At 40.9% G+C, this 23479-nt stretch overlaps 2 protein-coding genes and 1 long non-coding RNA gene across 4 annotated transcripts; all 3 read right to left on the bottom strand.

Annotated features, from left to right (window-relative positions):
* Positions 1-1176: 1176 nt before the first annotated feature.
* LOC146692405 (GTPase IMAP family member 8-like) lies at positions 1177-5807 on the bottom strand (the record flags this gene model as incomplete). The annotated part of the gene is made up of 2 exons (XM_085433420.1): positions 1177-4146; positions 5170-5807. Coding segments are annotated over 2 exons (1353 nt in total), but the record flags the coding sequence as incomplete, so codon positions are not given.
* Positions 5808-11469: 5662 nt separating this feature from the next.
* LOC146692404 (uncharacterized) lies at positions 11470-12496 on the bottom strand. The gene is made up of 2 exons (XR_014915182.1): positions 12294-12496; positions 11470-12020 (listed from the first exon to the last, which is right to left on the bottom strand). It is a non-coding gene; the product is annotated as an uncharacterized LOC146692404 (long non-coding RNA).
* An 11-nt stretch (positions 12497-12507) lies between these two features.
* On the bottom strand, positions 12508-23199 carry LOC146692403 (GTPase IMAP family member 9-like). 2 transcript variants are annotated; one of them, XM_085432488.1, is made up of 2 exons: positions 23086-23199; positions 12508-14446 (listed from the first exon to the last, which is right to left on the bottom strand). In XM_085432488.1, exons 1-2 carry the CDS (start codon positions 23108-23110, stop codon positions 13725-13727), a joined length of 747 nt encoding a protein of 248 aa, XP_085288614.1. In that variant the 5' UTR covers positions 23111-23199; the 3' UTR covers positions 12508-13724. The 2 variants fall into 2 exon arrangements, with proteins under 2 accessions (XP_085288614.1, XP_085288613.1); XM_085432487.1 differs by lacking the exon at positions 12508-14446 and adding an exon at positions 14568-16053.
* Between the last annotated feature and the right edge of the window lie 280 nt (positions 23200-23479).

The following is a 23479-nucleotide window of genomic DNA, read 5'->3' as shown; positions in this document are numbered from 1 at the left end:
ATATAAGTTAAAGTAATAGTGTGGTAAGTTGTAACATCTGCATTATTGTTACAACTGACCCAGACTGTTGCTGTTACAACTGACCCAGACTCCTATAGCCATGAACTAGCTAACATTACAGCCAACGGCTAAAACATTAGCACTAAAGACCTACACAGATTATATCCCCATAGGCATACAAATAACATAATTTAAGTTTGATGAGTTTAACTGCAAAGCAGATAATGCTATTACAAATTGAAATAAAGTAGAAAAACTTACTTTTTGGCATACAAATTACTTTTTTTCATGTTAAATTGTCTGTGTTTGACAAAATGTGCTGATTTTTCACATGTGATAGCAGAACTGAATTGGGCATGCACAGGATGAGTCACATCATTTGAAACTTAGCCCTGATTGGAGAAATTGGAAGTGTTACAACTGACCCACATTACAACTATCCCCGGTCTCCCCTAGTTTCTTTCTTTCTTTCTTTCTTTCTTTCTTTCTTTCTTTCTTTCTTTCTTTCTTTCTTTCTTTCTTTCTTTCTTTCTTTCTTTCTTTACAACCTCAGTAGTGTGTGTTTGGCAAGTCTGGTCCTTCCTGCTGTTGACTCCCAAGAAGCAGAAGTCTGAGACTCTTGCCATACAGACCCTGTTGATGGTGACTGGCAGGATGTCATCTGCAACAAGTTCCTTGGTCTTTACGGTGTTCAGGAGCAAGTTGTTGTCCACGCTGTCAGCCACTGGGCCATAGGCAGATGCATCCCCCCCAGAAATTAGTCCTCAGGCTACAATCAGTCTTATGGTCAGTAAGACTAAAATAGTGCTTCTACTTAGAAAAATCCAACATTTCACTTCCTTAGTCACTTCCTCATTTTATGTTCCACTTCTATTTTTATTTAAAAGGGAGTTGTTCCATCTTTGCTGGATTGCTCTGCTCGTTTCTCTGCTGGAGAAACTCTTGCTGGAGAGCAGTGGGCTGGTTTGTGTTCTTAGAAGAGAATCTGTGTGGACTTGTGGAAAACACTAACTTGTAGAAACCAAGAACTTCTCTAGTGTTGATCTTCTATTTGAACTCTAATTTAATGTAAATAAATGGCCTGAACTTCTATGATCGAGTCCTGCATTTGAGTGTTGCCTGTTTAGTGATCCCTGAAAGTTTTCTTTCTGAAAGCATCCTGATGAGACTATTCAACACTGTTTATTTCTTTATTTGCATATTACATTATGTGTGTACACTAATATTCAAAGCCCAATAAGCTCATCAACAAATACGAGATGCAAAGGAACAGATGTAAAGCATAAAACAGATACATTTATTACTGATATAGTTGATATAAAGACAAACTAGCATGAGTTATAGCCAGTGTTACCAGTCCCATTCTGAAGAAATCACGATGTCAATGAAAGCTCCACAGAGGCAAAAAATAAATTGCTGAAGAGGAGCTGGTCAGGTGCTCCAAAAAAGCACTATCATCCCTTTCAGACCTCCTCAACATTGGAGTCAACTAAAATTATCCATAACAAGAACACATAGGTTTTAACAACTGAACAAAAAATAATTTGCACAGAGGTGTTCTAACTAAGAGATAAAATGAATGTTAACATGGTTGTCCAACTACAAAACAAGAGTTGATTGATGTTTTTGGTCAGTGGGTCTGACAGAAGCAGCACGGTCAGTCAAACTCCATCAGAAGAGCAGACATTTTCACAGTTTACTGCTCCATCGTTTTCATTATTACACACCTTTAAAAAACAAAATGGCATTCTCACACATCAATACCATCTGACAAGTCTACATTTTGTGATCTTTGGGCATCCATTACTCTGCTTTTAGTGATTATTACCCAACAAAATGAGATTATAAAGGTATATTTGTCATTACAGTTTATTCATTTTGTAGACAACCTTGTCCAAGTCACTTCAGAAAATAAGTGCATTAAAGGTCAAGTTAGCATGCACTTGGTCCACAAAGAAAGAATGTAATAAATATTTAATAAGTCTACTTTAAAAACTCACAGTGTTTGTATCCATTTTTGCTGGTTTCCCTGACAAGACAAGACAAGACAAGACAAGGACTCAACTTTTGCTTCCACAAACAAAATTCAAGTTAATCCATCCTGCTTGGTAATATTCTGACACTTAACTCTTTTGTATATGATGATGATGACCACAACAGCTATTAGGAGTGCTAAACCCACAGCCACAATGATAAACATCCACCAGTCTGGTAAAGAATGTAAACAAGAGTCTAAGGAGCTTGGAAATAAAGCGACTGGATGTAAAATTCCTTAAAGATGGTTCAACTCTCATCTAAGATGCTTCTTCAGTTCATGCAAACAATATAACACAAACAAGAGAAATCTGTTTGCTGATTTATGTTCTGTTTAAAACAAATTAACATAAGAGGGGGAAAAGAGGCAGCACATGTCACAACTCGGGCTACATCATCAAATTACTGTTTTATTGATCTGCATCTTCTTCCTTAATAATGAATATTGGCTAATCCTGTATTGCAATCCTTAAGCTTAAATTTCAAACTAACATTTTAACTACTGATTTTTAACTACTGATTTTATCTATTGTTCTGATTTTATCTGTTTTGATTTTACATACTGTTTTGTTTGTTTGTTTGTTTGTTATTTAGTTAGTTTGTTTGCTTGCTTGTTTTAATAAATTTTAAATCATGCTTTTTATTTGTTTTTGTTTCTAATGTCTCTGTAAAGCACTTTGAATCACCTTGTTGTTGAATTGTGCTATACAAATAAACTTGCCTTGCCTTGCAATGATATTAAGAGCTACTTATTAATATCAGTTTGAAGCTACTTCCACTTACATAGATACAAGCAACATAAAACATTGCATATAAAGGAGTGACATGAATACACGAACAAAAATCAGTTTAGGAAAAAGTAGATATCAAAATAGAAAAACAGTACATTTCTTCAAAAATGTCATTTAGATGATTTTAAATGGTTATTCTTACCTGTTTTCTTACTCTTACTTGGCGACAGTAATCTTACAGATGTACCACATGTCTGTGTACAAGATATCTGTCATTACCCGGGATTCTGAGAGATAAATTGTTTCTTTCTTATTTCTTTTTTAATCTAGGTTTACAGTCTCTCTTTGTCAAAAACATGCAGACTACTGTTAATCTCTCAGTGCTGTTGTTTGACCCAAAGGTAAATACAACTCATCAAGACAACCTGGTTGTGTCTATCTCAGTTTATTTCAGATTTCATCAACAACTCTGTCACTTGGAATAGACTCCACCCAGCTATGATTCTAATCTAGATATGTGCTTAACAAAATCTGTGGATGTGTGACCTCTGGGTATCAAGAACTGATGAAAACATTCCTCCTGTCACATACTCCTGTTTTTGTCCTTTGTTTCTCAGCCGTCATCCTGTGTTCTTTCTCTCCTCTGCCTCATTTTACAGTTTTATCTCACTCGAAATGTGTCTCCCACCATGTGAAGATGAAACGGATGATGTTAAATATTCCCATGTAATTAATTTGTCTAAGAACCCGGAGCGTTAAACCCCAGCAATACACATAGAAACTCCTGATCGATCTCTCTGACTCAAAGCTTCCCTGATAGTACAAATGTCCTCCATCTGTAATGGAGTCTATTTTGTCTAGCAGCTCGTGGACTTGGAGCCTCTCATCCATCTCTTCATTGTTGAACACGTGGTACAGACCGCTGCAGTTTTTAAGCAGTTCCTTCAGGTTGTTGTCTTTGCTGACAAACTTCTCTATGTTGATGGTGTTTTTCAGTCGGTCTCCATATGTGAACAGGACCATGGTGTGTTTGGAAACGTCAGGACTCAGCATTGTCTGCAGGCTTTTCAGCCCTTCCTGCTCTTGTTTGGTGAATCTTCCGAGCTGGAGGACGAGGAGGAAAATGTGAGGACCTGGAAAGCTCAGCTTGAGTGCTTTTAACATCTCTGCTTTCACCATGTTTATAGACAACCGAGTGCTGAAGAGTCCAGGAGTATCGACCACAGAGATTCTGCGACCCTGAACATCAGCTTCTACTTTCTGACTACACAGAGTCACTGGGCTGGAACTGATCTTACAGTCAAACGCCTTCTTTCCCAGGATGGTGTTTCCCGCTGAACTCTTCCCCACTCTCTCCTGCCCCACCAGCACCACCCTGAGGCGTGAGCCTGAAACAACACAGGTCATCAGGTGGCGTTACACCAGTGTATCAGTATGCTCACCACCTGTGCACATAATAGCTCATTTTATAAACAGCAGATAACAATAAAAAGCATTTCAGACAGCATGTGCTTTTTCTCTTGATGTAATTTATTTTAAAAGGATCACTTTAACATTTTTTAGACTTAATAATCCAGAGGGGCACATTTGACCAAACGTCCGGCCTGTTCCAGCCTGTTTGCTTTGATCACCTTTGAGTCCATCAGTGGCAAACAAAGTGACACACACACACACACACACACGCACGCACGCACGCACGCACGCACGCACGCACGCGCGCGCACACACACACACACACACACACACACACACACACACACACACACACAGTTATCAATCAGTTATTGCTTTTGAATATAGGAACATAATTAAAAGGTTCAGTGTGGATAATGTGTTCTACTGACATACAACATAAGGACATGTCAAGGGCTGCAGACAAAAAAATCATAAAAATAATTAATGAAACAAGATGCTAATCTATATCTGTATCTGAGCAGCAATCAGCCTTATGATAAAGATAATATGGTGACAGAACAGGAAAAATAAACAATATTTATGAAATATAGTTTAAAGTTTATCTAAATTTTTCATAGGGCTTGAATGATATAACTAATTACTGCAATCCTTTGTGTTTTACTGTATGTTGCATCCTGTTTCATCTTTCACTCTGAAATATATATCTTGTTTGGGAACCCCGGCATATGCAGCTGCAACAGCAGCTCCAAAAGCAGCTCCAACTCCAACTCCAACAGCCGCTCCAGCAGCAGCTCCAGCAGCAGCAACTCCAGCAGCGGCTGCACCAGCAGCAGCTAAACCTAGACCTCCAGCAGTAGCTCCAATAACAACACCCTTTAGAACAGCCTGAATAAAGGAGTTGTCTTCCTCTGCCTTTCTTCTTGCTTCTTCAAGATTCATGTCTGGATATTTTTCCAGAAGTTCTTTAATCTTTTGTTTTATGGCTCTCTCGGCCTCTTGGAACATTTCGTTGGTGTAGAAGCCTCCTCCATTTAGTTGAATCATTGCACTGATCTTCAGCAGCAGCTCTTTAAGCTGAGAGGGATCTCTGTCATCATTGTCAAAAACATGATGATTTCTGTGACACTGACTGATGAAGCGGCGGAGATCTGGATTCTCATTAATAAATTTTTCTATGGAGGAATGTCTTTTCTTCAGCTCATCTCCATGGGTAAACAGTACCATGGTGTAACGTGATGCCTCTTTTCCAAATATTGTCTGAATGATTTTCACTGATTTTTGTTCTTCTTTTGTGAATCTGGTTGGCTGGAGCACAACCAAAAAAACATGTGGCCCAGGAGCAGCAAAGGACATGCATCGAGCAATCTCTCTCCTCACCTGCTCTTCAGATTGTTTTGTGTCACCCAGTCCTGGTGTATCAATTACAGCCAGTTTAAGGCCACCAAACTCTCCCATCTTTTTCTCACACACTTCTGTCACTGAGGAAGAAGTCAGCTCAGATTTAAAAGCATCTCTTCCTAAGATGGTGTTTCCTGCTGCACTCTTCCCAACTCCAGTTTTCCCAACAAGTACAATCCTGAGATCTGTGAGAGAACACAATGATGTTACCTGTTTACCCCCATCAGTTTATTTTATCTACAGTGGTCCCTCGCCATAACAGGGTTTACCTTTCAAGGTCTTGCTCTTTCGCTGATTTTTTTTTTGCAATTTTGCATGCTTTTTCTTTTCTTTTCCCCCCCACACAAATGTGTTCGGCATCCTGATTGGCTGTAAACAACTGTCAATCAGTCTCCTAGTGCCATGTCTCCTGTACAGTACAGAATGCGTTCAGCTTGTCAAATTTACATAAATCTTCGATCGCTAGCAGTGTGACTCTGAAGTGCTGTACCGTCAAAGGCACCTGCGGTAGCACTCAAAAGGCAGAGGAAGATGCTAACCAACGCACAAAAAGTTGGACCTTTTGACATGCTAAAGGAAGCTAAAAGTTACCGTATTTTTCGGACCATAAGGCACACCAGGTTATGAGGCGCATTAAACGAAACAAAAGAGTCAGATAAGTCAAACTTTACTCAACTCGTTCTTCTTGCTTCGTCTACTTCTGTCCCATTGATTCATTAATATTGAATTCTCTCACAGCTGCTCTATTCCCATGTCCTGCACCTGAAAACAGGGTTTAATCTTTGGTTTCATTCCATAATACTGGACTTATTTTTCTACGAAGGGTTGAACTTCGAGGGTGTTTAAACAAGAGAGAAAAGTGCCTGTCTGAGAAAAGTGTATAAAGTGTGTAGTGAGGGATTTTACAGCCTTAAAACATCTACAGTGGCTTGCAAAAGTATTCGGCCCCCTTGAACTTTTCCACATTTTGTCACATTACAGCCACAAACATGAATCGATTTTATTGGAATTCCACATGAAAGACCAACACAAAGTGGTGTACACGTGAGAAGTGGAACGAAAATCATACATGATTTCAAACATTTTTCACAAATAAATAACTGCAAAGTGGGGTGTGTGTAATTATTCAGCCCCCTTTGGTCTGAGTGCAGTCACTTGCCCATAGGCATTGCCTGATGACTAAATAGAGTGCACCTGTGTGTAATCTAATGTCAGTACATACAGCTGCTCTGTGACAGCCTCAGAGGTTGTCTAAGAGAATATTGGGAGCAGCAACACCATGAAGTCCAAAGAACACACCAGACAGGTGAGAGATAAAGTTATTGAGAAATTTAAAGCTTAGGCTACAAAAAGATTTCCCAAGCCTTGAACATCCCACGGAGCACTGTTCAAGCGATCATTCAGAAATGGAAGGAGTATGGCACAACTGTAAACCTACCAAGACAAGGCCGTCCACCTAAGCTCACAGGCCGAACAAGGAGAGCGCTGATCGGAAATGCAGCCAAGAGGCCCATGGTGACTCTGGACGAGCTGCAGAGATCTACAGCTCAGGTGGGGGAATCTGTCCATATTAGTCGTGCACTGCACAAAGTTGGCCTTTATGGAAGAGTGGCAAGAAGAAAGCCATTGTTAACAGAAAACCATAAGAAGTCCCGTTTGCACTTTGCCACAAGCCATGTAGGGGACACGGCAAAAATGTGGAAGAAGGTGCTCTGGTCAGATGAAAATAGGAACTTTTTGGTCAAAATGCAAAACACTATGTGTGGCGGAAAACTAACACTGCACATCACTCTGAACACACCATCCCCTACTGTCAAATATGGTGGTGGCAGCATCATGCTCTGGGGGTGCTTCTATTCAGCAGGGACAGGGAAGCTGGTCAGAGTTGATGGGAAGATGGATGGAGCCAAATACAGGGCAATCTTGGAAGAAAACCTCTTGGAGTCTGCAAAAGACTTGAGACTGGGGCGGAGGTTCACCTTCCAGCAGGACAACGACCCTAAACATAAAGCCAGGGCAACAATGGATGGTTTAAAACAAAACATATCCATGTGTTAGAATGGCCCAGTCAAAGTCCAGATCCCCCCAGGCCACCCCGCTGGACACGCCACTGTCTACACAATGTTGATTCTTGGCTCCACCTTGCACTACAGCAATAACCTCCTCATTAGGTTGGCAGATAATACAACTGTGGTGGGTCTTATTAGTAACACTGATGAGTAGGGATGGGTACCGGTATCCGGTGCCATTATGGCACCGGTTCTGACATAAACGGTAATAACCAGACCGAAAAGCAGCGCACATTTCGGTGCTTCATTTCGGTGCTTTTTTTTCCCTGAGATGTCATACACTTCGGATTCTAGCCAATCATTTTACCTTTGCGAGCGTAGTAGGCGGGTCCAGGTACGTACGTTCTTTTAGAGCAGAGCTACAGATTAAAAATGCCCAAAGCGAAGCAGTCAAAAGTCTGGCTGTACTTCACAGCAAAAGATGCAAACTCAGCAGCCTGCAACAAGTGCTTTAAGGTGATACTGTGAAAAGGAGGTAACACCTCGAATCTGATGAAACACCTGGCGACGCATAGGGTTTTTTTAAAAGCCGAGAAATGCGCCGTATTTGATAGCTTGCTGCGAGACCTCACACCGTGCGCATCTACTGCGGGTGTGGTGCCTGTTATCGACCCGGAGTTAGCAACATGCACCCGAAGAGGAGAGTCCTGGCCCCTAGCCCTGCCAGTGTAGCAGAAATGATGACGGATGATGATGGCAGCAGCAGCCGTTCTTCTCTGCATGAGTAGCTTAATGTTGTTCGTGTGTAATTTACATTGAGTAGGCTAACCACGTTATTAAATTAATGCATGTAAGGTGAACTAGCAAACATCATCATAGCTACATGCGGCTGTCTTCTTGTTTTATGGCAGATACTCCCTTCACCCTGGCCAAAAAGGCTAAAATGACCAAAGAAAAAGTGGAAAACAGTTAAACATGAAAGGTTTTGGACAAAGTTTGTGTTTTTTTTTTTTTTTTTTTCCATTGTTTAAGCACTGCTTCCAGCCAAGAGTGATACCATATATGCCCTATAGCTGCAGGGGATAACCCTTTTTATAAAAAACAGCTGAACATGAGAGGTTTTTGGACAAAGTTTGTGTTCTTGATTCTTTAAGCACCGGTTCGTGCACCGTTTAAGTGCAGGGATAGTTCAGTAGGTAGAGTAGTGGCCCCATGATCGGAAGGTCGGGGGTTCAACTCCACTGAACGGCTACCCTGAGGTACCCCTGAGCAAGGTACCGTCCCTACACACTGCTCCCCGGGCGCTGCATTGATGGCTGCCCACTGCTTCACTGGGTGAATGGGTTAAATGCAGAGGAACTATTTCCCCATGGGGACTAACACGCACACTTTACTTTACTTTAAGCACCGGCACCGTTTCAAAAGTACCGGTTTGGCACTGGTATCAGATAAAACCTAAACGATACCCATCCCTACTGATGAGATAAACTACAGGAAGAAGGTGAATCAGTTGGTTACTCAAAATAAATGGTGCTGCTGTGGAGAAGGTGAGCAGCACAAAAATTTCTGGGTGTGCACATTACACAGGACCTCTCCTGAACATGCAACACTGCATCACTGGCCAAGAAAGCACAGCAATGCCTCTACTTCTTCTGTAAACTGAGGAAAGCAGGATCCCCAGTACCCATCCTGTGCACTTTCTATCATGTCACCATTTTCAAAACAAAGTTGGCATATCATCCTGCAAACCCTGACTACAAATCTGTAGAACTCTGCCTATGGTTCCTAAGTGCTGACAGGGTGATCTTCTTGTAGTGTTGATCTTCTTGGGATGTCCACTTCATGGCCTGTCTCTGACATAGCCTTCAATTTGGAGATGGTAGTAGGACTTATTCCAAATAGTGATGCAGCTTGAAACTGCCCAATGGCACAGGCACTAGTCTTATGAATGATTATCGTCACCTGAAGTACCAGAAGCTCAAAACTAGAGTTAACAGCAGAATAAGCAATTTGGTATTGAGAGAGGAGATTTAGCAAGTTTTTCATTAGTTTTTTTTTTTAAAACATAATTAATATTTTTTTATGCAACCCCCCCCCCCCCCCAAAACAGTAACTATAACTGGTTCATGTAAACAGCAGGAGTTTTTGCAGTTGCAGTAGTTAGACTAAAAAAATGTGTCAGACAGATGGAGGAAATGCTCTGAAGCTGAGGTTTGAATTATTATTATTTATTGGTTTTTTTGCCTGTCCCGTTTGGTTCTTTTGGCATCAGAATTATTGTCTAAAAGCAAAGAAAGATGCCCAACGGATTTCCTTTACCAAATGGACCATCCCAGCCTTGCCGTATTGGTCTATTTGATTCACCTTTTATTGTTTATTTTATTTTATTTTCACTTGCTAAATACAGGATGGACTTGACTGGGGAAAAGAAAGGGGAGAAAGAATAAGGGAAACAAAAACAGCGTTGAAAAGGAACTGTGATAAAGGGCTAAAAACAAAAACCAACAAAACAAACAGACAAAAAATACATATATCAATCACCTGGATCACCTGTTGAGAAAGAAAAAAGAGAAAACAAGCAAAAAAAAAAAAATGTCTCTCTGCTGATGTCGTTGCCCCAACTTGTTTAATATAAGTTAAAGTAATAGTGTGGTAAGTTGTAACATCTGCATTATTGTTACAACTGACCCAGACTGTTGCTGTTACAACTGACCCAGACTCCTATAGCCATGAACTAGCTAACATTACAGCCAACGGCTAAAACATTAGCACTAAAGACCTACACAGATTATATCCCCATAGGCATACAAATAACATAATTTAAGTTTGATGAGTTTAACTGCAAAGCAGATAATGCTATTACAAATTGAAATAAAGTAGAAAAACTTACTTTTTGGCATACAAATTACTTTTTTTCATGTTAAATTGTCTGTGTTTGACAAAATGTGCTGATTTTTCACATGTGATAGCAGAACTGAATTGGGCATGCACAGGATGAGTCACATCATTTGAAACTTAGCCCTGATTGGAGAAATTGGAAGTGTTACAACTGACCCACATTACAACTATCCCCGGTCTCCCCTAGTTTCTTTCTTTCTTTCTTTCTTTCTTTCTTTCTTTCTTTCTTTCTTTCTTTCTTTCTTTCTTTCTTTCTTTCTTTCTTTCTTTCTTTCTTTCTTTCTTTCTTTCTTTCTTTCTTTCTTTCTTTCTTTCTTTCTTTCTTTCTTTCTTTCTTTCTTTCTTTCTTTACAACCTCAGTAGTGTGTGTTTGGCAAGTCTGGTCCTTCCTGCTGTTGACTCCCAAGAAGCAGAAGTCTGAGACTCTTGCCATACAGACCCTGTTGATGGTGACTGGCAGGATGTCATCTGCAACAAGTTCCTTGGTCTTTACGGTGTTCAGGAGCAAGTTGTTGTCCACGCTGTCAGCCACTGGGCCATAGGCAGATGCATCCCCCCCAGAAATTAGTCCTCAGGCTACAATCAGTCTTATGGTCAGTAAGACTAAAATAGTGCTTCTACTTAGAAAAATCCAACATTTCACTTCCTTAGTCACTTCCTCATTTTATGTTCCACTTCTATTTTTATTTAAAAGGGAGTTGTTCCATCTTTGCTGGATTGCTCTGCTCGTTTCTCTGCTGGAGAAACTCTTGCTGGAGAGCAGTGGGCTGGTTTGTGTTCTTAGAAGAGAATCTGTGTGGACTTGTGGAAAACACTAACTTGTAGAAACCAAGAACTTCTCTAGTGTTGATCTTCTATTTGAACTCTAATTTAATGTAAATAAATGGCCTGAACTTCTATGATCGAGTCCTGCATTTGAGTGTTGCCTGTTTAGTGATCCCTGAAAGTTTTCTTTCTGAAAGCATCCTGATGAGACTATTCAACACTGTTTATTTCTTTATTTGCATATTACATTATGTGTGTACACTAATATTCAAAGCCCAATAAGCTCATCAACAAATACGAGATGCAAAGGAACAGATGTAAAGCATAAAACAGATACATTTATTACTGATATAGTTGATATAAAGACAAACTAGCATGAGTTATAGCCAGTGTTACCAGTCCCATTCTGAAGAAATCACGATGTCAATGAAAGCTCCACAGAGGCAAAAAATAAATTGCTGAAGAGGAGCTGGTCAGGTGCTCCAAAAAAGCACTATCATCCCTTTCAGACCTCCTCAACATTGGAGTCAACTAAAATTATCCATAACAAGAACACATAGGTTTTAACAACTGAACAAAAAATAATTTGCACAGAGGTGTTCTAACTAAGAGATAAAATGAATGTTAACATGGTTGTCCAACTACAAAACAAGAGTTGATTGATGTTTTTGGTCAGTGGGTCTGACAGAAGCAGCACGGTCAGTCAAACTCCATCAGAAGAGCAGACATTTTCACAGTTTACTGCTCCATCGTTTTCATTATTACACACCTTTAAAAAACAAAATGGCATTCTCACACATCAATACCATCTGACAAGTCTAAATTTTGTGATCTTTGGGCATCCATTACTCTGCTTTTAGTGATTATTACCCAACAAAATGAGATTATAAAGGTATATTTGTCATTACAGTTTATTCATTTTGTAGACAACCTTGTCCAAGTCACTTCAGAAAATAAGTGCATTAAAGGTCAAGTTAGCATGCACTTGGTCCACAAAGAAAGAATGTAATAAATATTTAATAAGTCTACTTTAAAAACTCACAGTGTTTGTATCCATTTTTGCTGGTTTCCCTGACAAGACAAGACAAGACAAGACAAGGACTCAACTTTTGCTTCCACAAACAAAATTCAAGTTAATCCATCCTGCTTGGTAATATTCTGACACTTAACTCTTTTGTATATGATGATGATGACCACAACAGCTATTAGGAGTGCTAAACCCACAGCCACAATGATAAACATCCACCAGTCTGGTAAAGAATGTAAACAAGAGTCTAAGGAGCTTGGAAATAAAGCGACTGGATGTAAAATTCCTTAAAGATGGTTCAACTCTCATCTAAGATGCTTCTTCAGTTCATGCAAACAATATAACACAAACAAGAGAAATCTGTTTGCTGATTTATGTTCTGTTTAAAACAAATTAACATAAGAGGGGGAAAAGAGGCAGCACATGTCACAACTCGGGCTACATCATCAAATTACTGTTTTATTGATCTGCATCTTCTTCCTTAATAATGAATATTGGCTAATCCTGTATTGCAATCCTTAAGCTTAAATTTCAAACTAACATTTTAACTACTGATTTTTAACTACTGATTTTATCTATTGTTCTGATTTTATCTGTTTTGATTTTACATACTGTTTTGTTTGTTTGTTTGTTTGTTATTTAGTTAGTTTGTTTGCTTGCTTGTTTTAATAAATTTTAAATCATGCTTTTTATTTGTTTTTGTTTCTAATGTCTCTGTAAAGCACTTTGAATCACCTTGTTGTTGAATTGTGCTATACAAATAAACTTGCCTTGCCTTGCAATGATATTAAGAGCTACTTATTAATATCAGTTTGAAGCTACTTCCACTTACATAGATACAAGCAACATAAAACATTGCATATAAAGGAGTGACATGAATACACGAACAAAAATCAGTTTAGGAAAAAGTAGATATCAAAATAGAAAAACAGTACATTTCTTCAAAAATGTCATTTAGATGATTTTAAATGGTTATTCTTACCTGTTTTCTTACTCTTACTTGGCGACAGTAATCTTACAGATGTACCACATGTCTGTGTACAAGATATCTGTCATTACCCGGGATTCTGAGAGATAAATTGTTTCTTTCTTATTTCTTTTTTAATCTAGGTTTACAGTCTCTCTTTGTCAAAAACATGCAGACTACTGTTAATCTCTCAGTGCTGTTGTTTGACCCAAAGGTAAATACAACTCATCAAGACAACCTGGTTGTGTCTATCTCAGTTTATTTCAGATTTCATCAACAACTCTGTCACTTGGAATAGACTCCACCCAGCTATGATTCTAATCTAGATATGTGCTTAACAAAATCTGTGGATGTGTGACCTCTGGGTATCAAGAACTGATGAAAACATTCCTCCTGTCACATACTCCTGTTTTTGTCCTTTGTTTCTCAGCCGTCATCCTGTGTTCTTTCTCTCCTCTGCCTCATTTTACAGTTTTATCTCACTCGAAATGTGTCTCCCACCATGTGAAGATGAAACGGATGATGTTAAATATTCCCATGTAATTAATTTGTCTAAGAACCCGGAGCGTTAAACCCCAGCAATACACATAGAAACTCCTGATCGATCTCTCTGACTCAAAGCTTCCCTGATAGTACAAATGTCCTCCATCTGTAATGGAGTCTATTTTGTCTAGCAGCTCGTGGACTTGGAGCCTCTCATCCATCTCTTCATTGTTGAACACGTGGTACAGACCGCTGCAGTTTTTAAGCAGTTCCTTCAGGTTGTTGTCTTTGCTGACAAACTTCTCTATGTTGATGGTGTTTTTCAGTCGGTCTCCATATGTGAACAGGACCATGGTGTGTTTGGAAACGTCAGGACTCAGCATTGTCTGCAGGCTTTTCAGCCCTTCCTGCTCTTGTTTGGTGAATCTTCCGAGCTGGAGGACGAGGAGGAAAATGTGAGGACCTGGAAAGCTCAGCTTGAGTGCTTTTAACATCTCTGCTTTCACCATGTTTATAGACAACCGAGTGCTGAAGAGTCCAGGAGTATCGACCACAGAGATTCTGCGACCCTGAACATCAGCTTCTACTTTCTGACTACACAGAGTCACTGGGCTGGAACTGATCTTACAGTCAAACGCCTTCTTTCCCAGGATGGTGTTTCCCGCTGAACTCTTCCCCACTCTCTCCTGCCCCACCAGCACCACCCTGAGGCGTGAGCCTGAAACAACACAGGTCATCAGGTGGCGTTACACCAGTGTATCAGTATGCTCACCACCTGTGCACATAATAGCTCATTTTATAAACAGCAGATAACAATAAAAAGCATTTCAGACAGCATGTGCTTTTTCTCTTGATGTAATTTATTTTAAAAGGATCACTTTAACATTTTTTAGACTTAATAATCCAGAGGGGCACATTTGACCAAACGTCCGGCCTGTTCCAGCCTGTTTGCTTTGATCACCTTTGAGTCCATCAGTGGCAAACAAAGTGACACACACACACACACACACACGCACGCACGCACGCACGCACGCACGCACGCACGCACGCACGCGCGCACACACACACACACACACACACACACACACACACACAGTTATCAATCAGTTATTGCTTTTGAATATAGGAACATAATTAAAAGGTTCAGTGTGGATAATGTGTTCTACTGACATACAACATAAGGACATGTCAAGGGCTGCAGACAAAAAAATCATAAAAATAATTAATGAAACAAGATGCTAATCTATATCTGTATCTGAGCAGCAATCAGCCTTATGATAAAGATAATATGGTGACAGAACAGGAAAAATAAACAATATTTATGAAATATAGTTTAAAGTTTATCTAAATTTTTCATAGGGCTTGAATGATATAACTAATTACTGCAATCCTTTGTGTTTTACTGTATGTTGCATCCTGTTTCATCTTTCACTCTGAAATATATATCTTGTTTGGGAACCCCGGCATATGCAGCTGCAACAGCAGCTCCAAAAGCAGCTCCAACTCCAACTCCAACAGCCGCTCCAGCAGCAGCTCCAGCAGCAGCAACTCCAGCAGCGGCTGCACCAGCAGCAGCTAAACCTAGACCTCCAGCAGTAGCTCCAATAACAACACCCTTTAGAACAGCCTGAATAAAGGAGTTGTCTTCCTCTGCCTTTCTTCTTGCTTCTTCAAGATTCATGTCTGGATATTTTTCCAGAAGTTCTTTAATCTTTTGTTTTATGGCTCTCTCGGCCTCTTGGAACATTTCGTTGGTGTAGAAGCCTCCTCCATTTAGTTGAATCATTGCACTGATCTTCAGCAGCAGCTCTTTAAGCTGAGAGGGATCTCTGTCATCATTGTCAAAAACATGATGATTTCTGTGACACTGACTGATGAAGCGGCGGAGATCTGGATTCTCATTAATAAATTTTTCTATGGAGGAATGTCTTTTCTTCAGCTCATCTCCATGGGTAAACAGTACCATGGTGTAACGTGATGCCTCTTTTCCAAATATTGTCTGAATGATTTTCACTGATTTTTGTTCTTCTTTTGTGAATCTGGTTGGCTGGAGCACAACCAAAAAAACATGTGGCCCAGGAGCAGCAAAGGACATGCATCGAGCAATCTCTCTCCTCACCTGCTCTTCAGATTGTTTTGTGTCACCCAGTCCTGGTGTATCAATTACAGCCAGTTTAAGGCCACCAAACTCTCCCATCTTTTTCTCACACACTTCTGTCACTGAGGAAGAAGTCAGCTCAGATTTAAAAGCATCTCTTCCTAAGATGGTGTTTCCTGCTGCACTCTTCCCAACTCCAGTTTTCCCAACAAGTACAATCCTGAGATCTGTGAGAGAACACAATGATGTTACCTGTTTACCCCCATCAGTTTATTTTATCTACAGTGGTCCCTCGCCATAACAGGGTTTACCTTTCAAGGTCTTGCTCTTTCGCTGATTTTTTTTTTGCAATTTTGCATGCTTTTTCTTTTCTTTTCCCCCCCACACAAATGTGTTCGGCATCCTGATTGGCTGTAAACAACTGTCAATCAGTCTCCTAGTGCCATGTCTCCTGTACAGTACAGAATGCGTTCAGCTTGTCAAATTTACATAAATCTTCGATCGCTAGCAGTGTGACTCTGAAGTGCTGTACCGTCAAAGGCACCTGCGGTAGCACTCAAAAGGCAGAGGAAGATGCTAACCAACGCACAAAAAGTTGGACCTTTTGACATGCTAAAGGAAGCTAAAAGTTACCGTATTTTTCGGACCATAAGGCACACCAGGTTATGAGGCGCATTAAACGAAACAAAAGAGTCAGATAAGTCAAACTTTACTCAACTCGTTCTTCTTGCTTCGTCTACTTCTGTCCCATTGATTCATTAATATTGAATTCTCTCACAGCTGCTCTATTCCCATGTCCTGCACCTGAAAACAGGGTTTAATCTTTGGTTTCATTCCATAATACTGGACTTATTTTTCTACGAAGGGTTGAACTTCGAGGGTGTTTAAACAAGAGAGAAAAGTGCCTGTCTGAGAAAAGTGTATAAAGTGTGTAGTGAGGGATTTTACAGCCTTAAAACATCTACAGTGGCTTGCAAAAGTATTCGGCCCCCTTGAACTTTTCCACATTTTGTCACATTACAGCCACAAACATGAATCGATTTTATTGGAATTCCACATGAAAGACCAACACAAAGTGGTGTACACGTGAGAAGTGGAACGAAAATCATACATGATTTCAAACATTTTTCACAAATAAATAACTGCAAAGTGGGGTGTGTGTAATTATTCAGCCCCCTTTGGTCTGAGTGCAGTCACTTGCCCATAGGCATTGCCTGATGACTAAATAGAGTGCACCTGTGTGTAATCTAATGTCAGTACATACAGCTGCTCTGTGACAGCCTCAGAGGTTGTCTAAGAGAATATTGGGAGCAGCAACACCATGAAGTCCAAAGAACACACCAGACAGGTGAGAGATAAAGTTATTGAGAAATTTAAAGCTTAGGCTACAAAAAGATTTCCCAAGCCTTGAACATCCCACGGAGCACTGTTCAAGCGATCATTCAGAAATGGAAGGAGTATGGCACAACTGTAAACCTACCAAGACAAGGCCGTCCACCTAAGCTCACAGGCCGAACAAGGAGAGCGCTGATCGGAAATGCAGCCAAGAGGCCCATGGTGACTCTGGACGAGCTGCAGAGATCTACAGCTCAGGTGGGGGAATCTGTCCATATTAGTCGTGCACTGCACAAAGTTGGCCTTTATGGAAGAGTGGCAAGAAGAAAGCCATTGTTAACAGAAAACCATAAGAAGTCCCGTTTGCACTTTGCCACAAGCCATGTAGGGGACACGGCAAAAATGTGGAAGAAGGTGCTCTGGTCAGATGAAAATAGGAACTTTTTGGTCAAAATGCAAAACACTATGTGTGGCGGAAAACTAACACTGCACATCACTCTGAACACACCATCCCCTACTGTCAAATATGGTGGTGGCAGCATCATGCTCTGGGGGTGCTTCTATTCAGCAGGGACAGGGAAGCTGGTCAGAGTTGATGGGAAGATGGATGGAGCCAAATACAGGGCAATCTTGGAAGAAAACCTCTTGGAGTCTGCAAAAGACTTGAGACTGGGGCGGAGGTTCACCTTCCAGCAGGACAACGACCCTAAACATAAAGCCAGGGCAACAATGGATGGTTTAAAACAAAACATATCCATGTGTTAGAATGGCCCAGTCAAAGTCCAGATCCCCCCAGGCCACCCCGCTGGACACGCCACTGTCTACACAATGTTGATTCTTGGCTCCACCTTGCACTACAGCAATAACCTCCTCATTAGGTTGGCAGATAATACAACTGTGGTGGGTCTTATTAGTAACACTGATGAGTAGGGATGGGTACCGGTATCCGGTGCCATTATGGCACCGGTTCTGACATAAACGGTAATAACCAGACCGAAAAGCAGCGCACATTTCGGTGCTTCATTTCGGTGCTTTTTTTTCCCTGAGATGTCATACACTTCGGATTCTAGCCAATCATTTTACCTTTGCGAGCGTAGTAGGCGGGTCCAGGTACGTACGTTCTTTTAGAGCAGAGCTACAGATTAAAAATGCCCAAAGCGAAGCAGTCAAAAGTCTGGCTGTACTTCACAGCAAAAGATGCAAACTCAGCAGCCTGCAACAAGTGCTTTAAGGTGATACTGTGAAAAGGAGGTAACACCTCGAATCTGATGAAACACCTGGCGACGCATAGGGTTTTTTTAAAAGCCGAGAAATGCGCCGTATTTGATAGCTTGCTGCGAGACCTCACACCGTGCGCATCTACTGCGGGTGTGGTGCCTGTTATCGACCCGGAGTTAGCAACATGCACCCGAAGAGGAGAGTCCTGGCCCCTAGCCCTGCCAGTGTAGCAGAAATGATGACGGATGATGATGGCAGCAGCAGCCGTTCTTCTCTGCATGAGTAGCTTAATGTTGTTCGTGTGTAATTTACATTGAGTAGGCTAACCACGTTATTAAATTAATGCATGTAAGGTGAACTAGCAAACATCATCATAGCTACATGCGGCTGTCTTCTTGTTTTATGGCAGATACTCCCTTCACCCTGGCCAAAAAGGCTAAAATGACCAAAGAAAAAGTGGAAAACAGTTAAACATGAAAGGTTTTGGACAAAGTTTGTGTTTTTTTTTTTTTTTTTTTCCATTGTTTAAGCACTGCTTCCAGCCAAGAGTGATACCATATATGCCCTATAGCTGCAGGGGATAACCCTTTTTATAAAAAACAGCTGAACATGAGAGGTTTTTGGACAAAGTTTGTGTTCTTGATTCTTTAAGCACCGGTTCGTGCACCGTTTAAGTGCAGGGATAGTTCAGTAGGTAGAGTAGTGGCCCCATGATCGGAAGGTCGGGGGTTCAACTCCACTGAACGGCTACCCTGAGGTACCCCTGAGCAAGGTACCGTCCCTACACACTGCTCCCCGGGCGCTGCATTGATGGCTGCCCACTGCTTCACTGGGTGAATGGGTTAAATGCAGAGGAACTATTTCCCCATGGGGACTAACACGCACACTTTACTTTACTTTAAGCACCGGCACCGTTTCAAAAGTACCGGTTTGGCACTGGTATCAGATAAAACCTAAACGATACCCATCCCTACTGATGAGATAAACTACAGGAAGAAGGTGAATCAGTTGGTTACTCAAAATAAATGGTGCTGCTGTGGAGAAGGTGAGCAGCACAAAAATTTCTGGGTGTGCACATTACACAGGACCTCTCCTGAACATGCAACACTGCATCACTGGCCAAGAAAGCACAGCAATGCCTCTACTTCTTCTGTAAACTGAGGAAAGCAGGATCCCCAGTACCCATCCTGTGCACTTTCTATCATGTCACCATTTTCAAAACAAAGTTGGCATATCATCCTGCAAACCCTGACTACAAATCTGTAGAACTCTGCCTATGGTTCCTAAGTGCTGACAGGGTGATCTTCTTGTAGTGTTGATCTTCTTGGGATGTCCACTTCATGGCCTGTCTCTGACATAGCCTTCAATTTGGAGATGGTAGTAGGACTTATTCCAAATAGTGATGCAGCTTGAAACTGCCCAATGGCACAGGCACTAGTCTTATGAATGATTATCGTCACCTGAAGTACCAGAAGCTCAAAACTAGAGTTAACAGCAGAATAAGCAATTTGGTATTGAGAGAGGAGATTTAGCAAGTTTTTCATTAGTTTTTTTTTTTAAAACATAATTAATATTTTTTTATGCAACCCCCCCCCCCCAAAACAGTAACTATAACTGGTTCATGTAAACAGCAGGAGTTTTTGCAGTTGCAGTAGTTAGACTAAAAAAATGTGTCAGACAGATGGAGGAAATGCTCTGAAGCTGAGGTTTGAATTATTATTATTTATTGGTTTTTTTGCCTGTCCCGTTTGGTTCTTTTGGCATCAGAATTATTGTCTAAAAGCAAAGAAAGATGCCCAACGGATTTCCTTTACCAAATGGACCATCCCAGCCTTGCCGTATTGGTCTATTTGATTCACCTTTTATTGTTTATTTTATTTTATTTTCACTTGCTAAATACAGGATGGACTTGACTGGGGAAAAGAAAGGGGAGAAAGAATAAGGGAAACAAAAACAGCGTTGAAAAGGAACTGTGATAAAGGGCTAAAAACAAAAACCAACAAAACAAACAGACAAAAAATACATATATCAATCACCTGGATCACCTGTTGAGAAAGAAAAAAGAGAAAACAAGCAAAAAAAAAAAAACCCAGACAGTAAGGTTTGAATTAGACACAAAGATTCAAATATTTTGGGTAGAGCTCAGAGTGACATGACTTTGTTTGCTCTTTTTTTTTTTTTTTTCCAGAACAGATTTTTTTCCTGGATTGCTGTGCACTGAATATGAAAGCCAGATCAGTTTCTTTTTATCCCTGTGGTTACACAAGGCCACAAAAAGCACTTTTTTTTCCTCTCTTGGCTCTTGGCGAAGGCGGTCGCACTTTTCTCCTCTCCTCCTTCCCCTTATCTTCCCTGCTTAGCCTCTTGTGTCCTTGTCCTGTCTCGTGTGTATTACTTTCCCTGGAACAGTCTCTCACTGTCGTTCTCTAAAACCTAAAAGAGAATTATGGATTTGATCAACTGGTCTCTGAATGCTATTGACACCCTTTTCTCAACAAGAAGACTGGGCTTGGGAGAGCCCGAGTGCCCTGGAGGGACATTCCCTGCCGGATACACGATGGACGGGTGGCAGAAATGGAGGATCATGTGCCTGGCGGGACTGTCGATCGAGGACGCTGAAGATATCTGATCGGAGCTGGCTTGGCCCTGGCTTATCGGAGAATTAATTCAAACACCCCCCCCCCCCAAGGCTGCCCGCTGGAGATTGAAACGATGGGACGAGGTGCGACTTCTCACACCGGACGCAGCATGGTTAACACCTTGGAGACGCTTACAGCTGCCGTAAAGACTCAAAATAACACCATTGAGCGTATATTGGGATACATCAAAGAGAGGCCTGCTCAAAATGAGACCCTTGAGCGAAAGTTGGAACACATCGCAGAACGGCTCACTGCAGTTGTGGGGTCTCAGAATCAAAAGAATGACAACACCACGGGACGGAAGTTTGATACCATCATGGGGAGGCTCGCGGTTCTCCAACGGGAAATTGAGAGACCAGTGTCGGAGTGTTAAGAACAGCTTTGAAATTCTCCTGAGCTGCTCGCATAAAAGAAAAATCAACAACATCAACATGCAGACACCACGGCGCCAGCTGCGGGCCCAAGGCTGGAGCCGAACAAAAGCTCCCAGATAACGACTGTGTGTTGACTATTCTTCCCATTCCATGCAAGGCCACATGGGTTGGCTGGCAGACTGTATACTTAGCCTGATAGGGCGGAGGACACTGTCTCAGCTGAACTCTGGACACGCGCACACACATATACTTACACTGATAAGCACGCACTCATCCCCCTCCCTTTCAAAATGCTTGTTTCCTGTGTGCCGCGCTGGAATGGTAGCGCTGTGCAGGATGACTGCTGTGTTTCCTTCGGATTTCTCCTCACCCCCTACCCAACCTTGTGGCTTGTCACGTGCTCCAATGTTGTACTGTGGACATTTATGTGCTCTCTGTGCAGAGGAGTTTTTTTTGTTTCCTGTTCTCATGCTGTCCTCCCATAGGTGCCCAGCATGAGTATAGGTCTCTTTTTCCTCTTCTACTTTCCCATTGTTGTGTACTTTTTCAGTGTTTTCCTGTAACGCTGCCGATCTCCGACCTGTATTCCCATGTGATGTCTATGTTGTGTGCGTAAGTCGGGGGGGTTTCTATTCCACTGCGGGGCAACCTGCATGTGGCCAATAGAGTCTTTCATTCAACAATGAGCTATTATACGAAAACCTGCTGAGAACATGTGAGTCCCCACATGTCGTTTTCACGTCCCACGTCTCAGACAAAGTAAAACGTGAGACACATTTCGTTTGATGTGGTGTCCAACTTGTGTCGTTTAGTTTATTTCAGTGTTTTATTTTTTAGAACACATGTTATACTTGTTTTAGCAGCTCATTTTTAACTAAAACTGTTATTAAGAATATTATGATATAGGATTTTAGTGCTGTTTGTGGATATTCTGAAGACTGATGTAAAGTTGTCTTCAGAAACGATCAAGTTATGTGTTTTTAATATTCATTTCAGCTGCATCCTAAACTCTATTTTATATATTATTCCAGTGTAACAAACAAATCTGTCTAGTCTTTACTGGAACCTTTCAAAATAATTCACAGTTGAAACACTCCAACTCACAACAGAGCATCCCTCCATCAGGTCCAACCTACTATCAGTGGCTCTAAGGTGCCTGTGCTGATAGCTCTAGGTCTAACAAACTGCATTCAAAACAGGTGGGTTATGTGGTGGCTAACTGTCCAAAGATATAAAGGGCATAACAAACTTTATTACAAAACAAAATTAAAAGAGGACCATGTGAGACATGTAAATCAGAAATTCTAGTAAAGTTTTTTTTTTTTTTTTCTCTTCTTTTTTAAATCTCTAGTAAATGGCCACACAGAGACCAAGTTCACGCGCTATTTGCAAGCCACACATTCTGGAAACGACATTCAACCTGCAGCCATTTTGTTAAGGGCAACTGCCATTAGTGAAGCTAGACTGAAAAGTAATAGCCTGGACTGAAGTCTTAAAAACAATGGAGACATACCTTGTATGATTTAATTTTAACTTTGCCGTTTTCTCTCTCTCTCTCTTTTTTTTTTTAAACCTTGGATACTTCTTTTCTTAAAGAAAACTAATAAAATAGAGATCGCCCCGTGCTTTAATTCTGAGATGTTTATTATAGAAATTAATTTTAAATGAGAGTGAAAGTGATAAAAGTACTCACCTTTCAATGCAGGTTTGCCAGCCATGTTTTTGTTTTTTGTTGTTTGTTATTTCCTAAGCAGTTGATCGAGTGTGTTCACTTTCTGGGGGTGACATTGAATAGTTTCGTTTCACTGAAAGAGCTGTAATATAGTCTGACCGTAAACTCCTCCCCAAGTGACACAAACAAGAGGTGGAGTAAATAACAGAGCTGCACCCAAATCACGGTATGGCAGTGTAGGAAGTCAGAGACTCAAAAAATCACCCGTTTCTCTGAATCCGACTTAGTATTGATGATCACCCCCTGTGATTTATTTAGGCTTCTTCATCTATTAGTCGGTCAAAGGTTATTTATTCACACACAGGAACAGAATAGACAAAAGATTCTGTAAACGAGAAATCCATTTTCCAAATCT

The sequence above is a fragment of the Copadichromis virginalis genome, linkage group LG15, assembly GCF_057382275.1.
Source record: "Copadichromis virginalis isolate Kocher_CV1m ecotype Utaka linkage group LG15, C_Virginalis_male_GT1.1, whole genome shotgun sequence".
NCBI lineage: Eukaryota > Metazoa > Chordata > Actinopteri > Cichliformes > Cichlidae > Copadichromis > Copadichromis virginalis.
Note: the sequence above shows the minus strand (reverse complement) of the source record. Positions and strands in the feature narration are given on the sequence as shown.

Coding starts and splice junctions, on each gene's coding strand:
- LOC146692403 (XM_085432487.1), bottom strand. CDS start 23,110: ATGGCTGGCAAACCTGCATTGAAAG. Junction 16,054..23,085: donor TGGCAAACCTGCATTGAAAG/GTGAGTACTTTT, acceptor GTTCTCTCACAG/ATCTCAGGATTGTACTTGTT.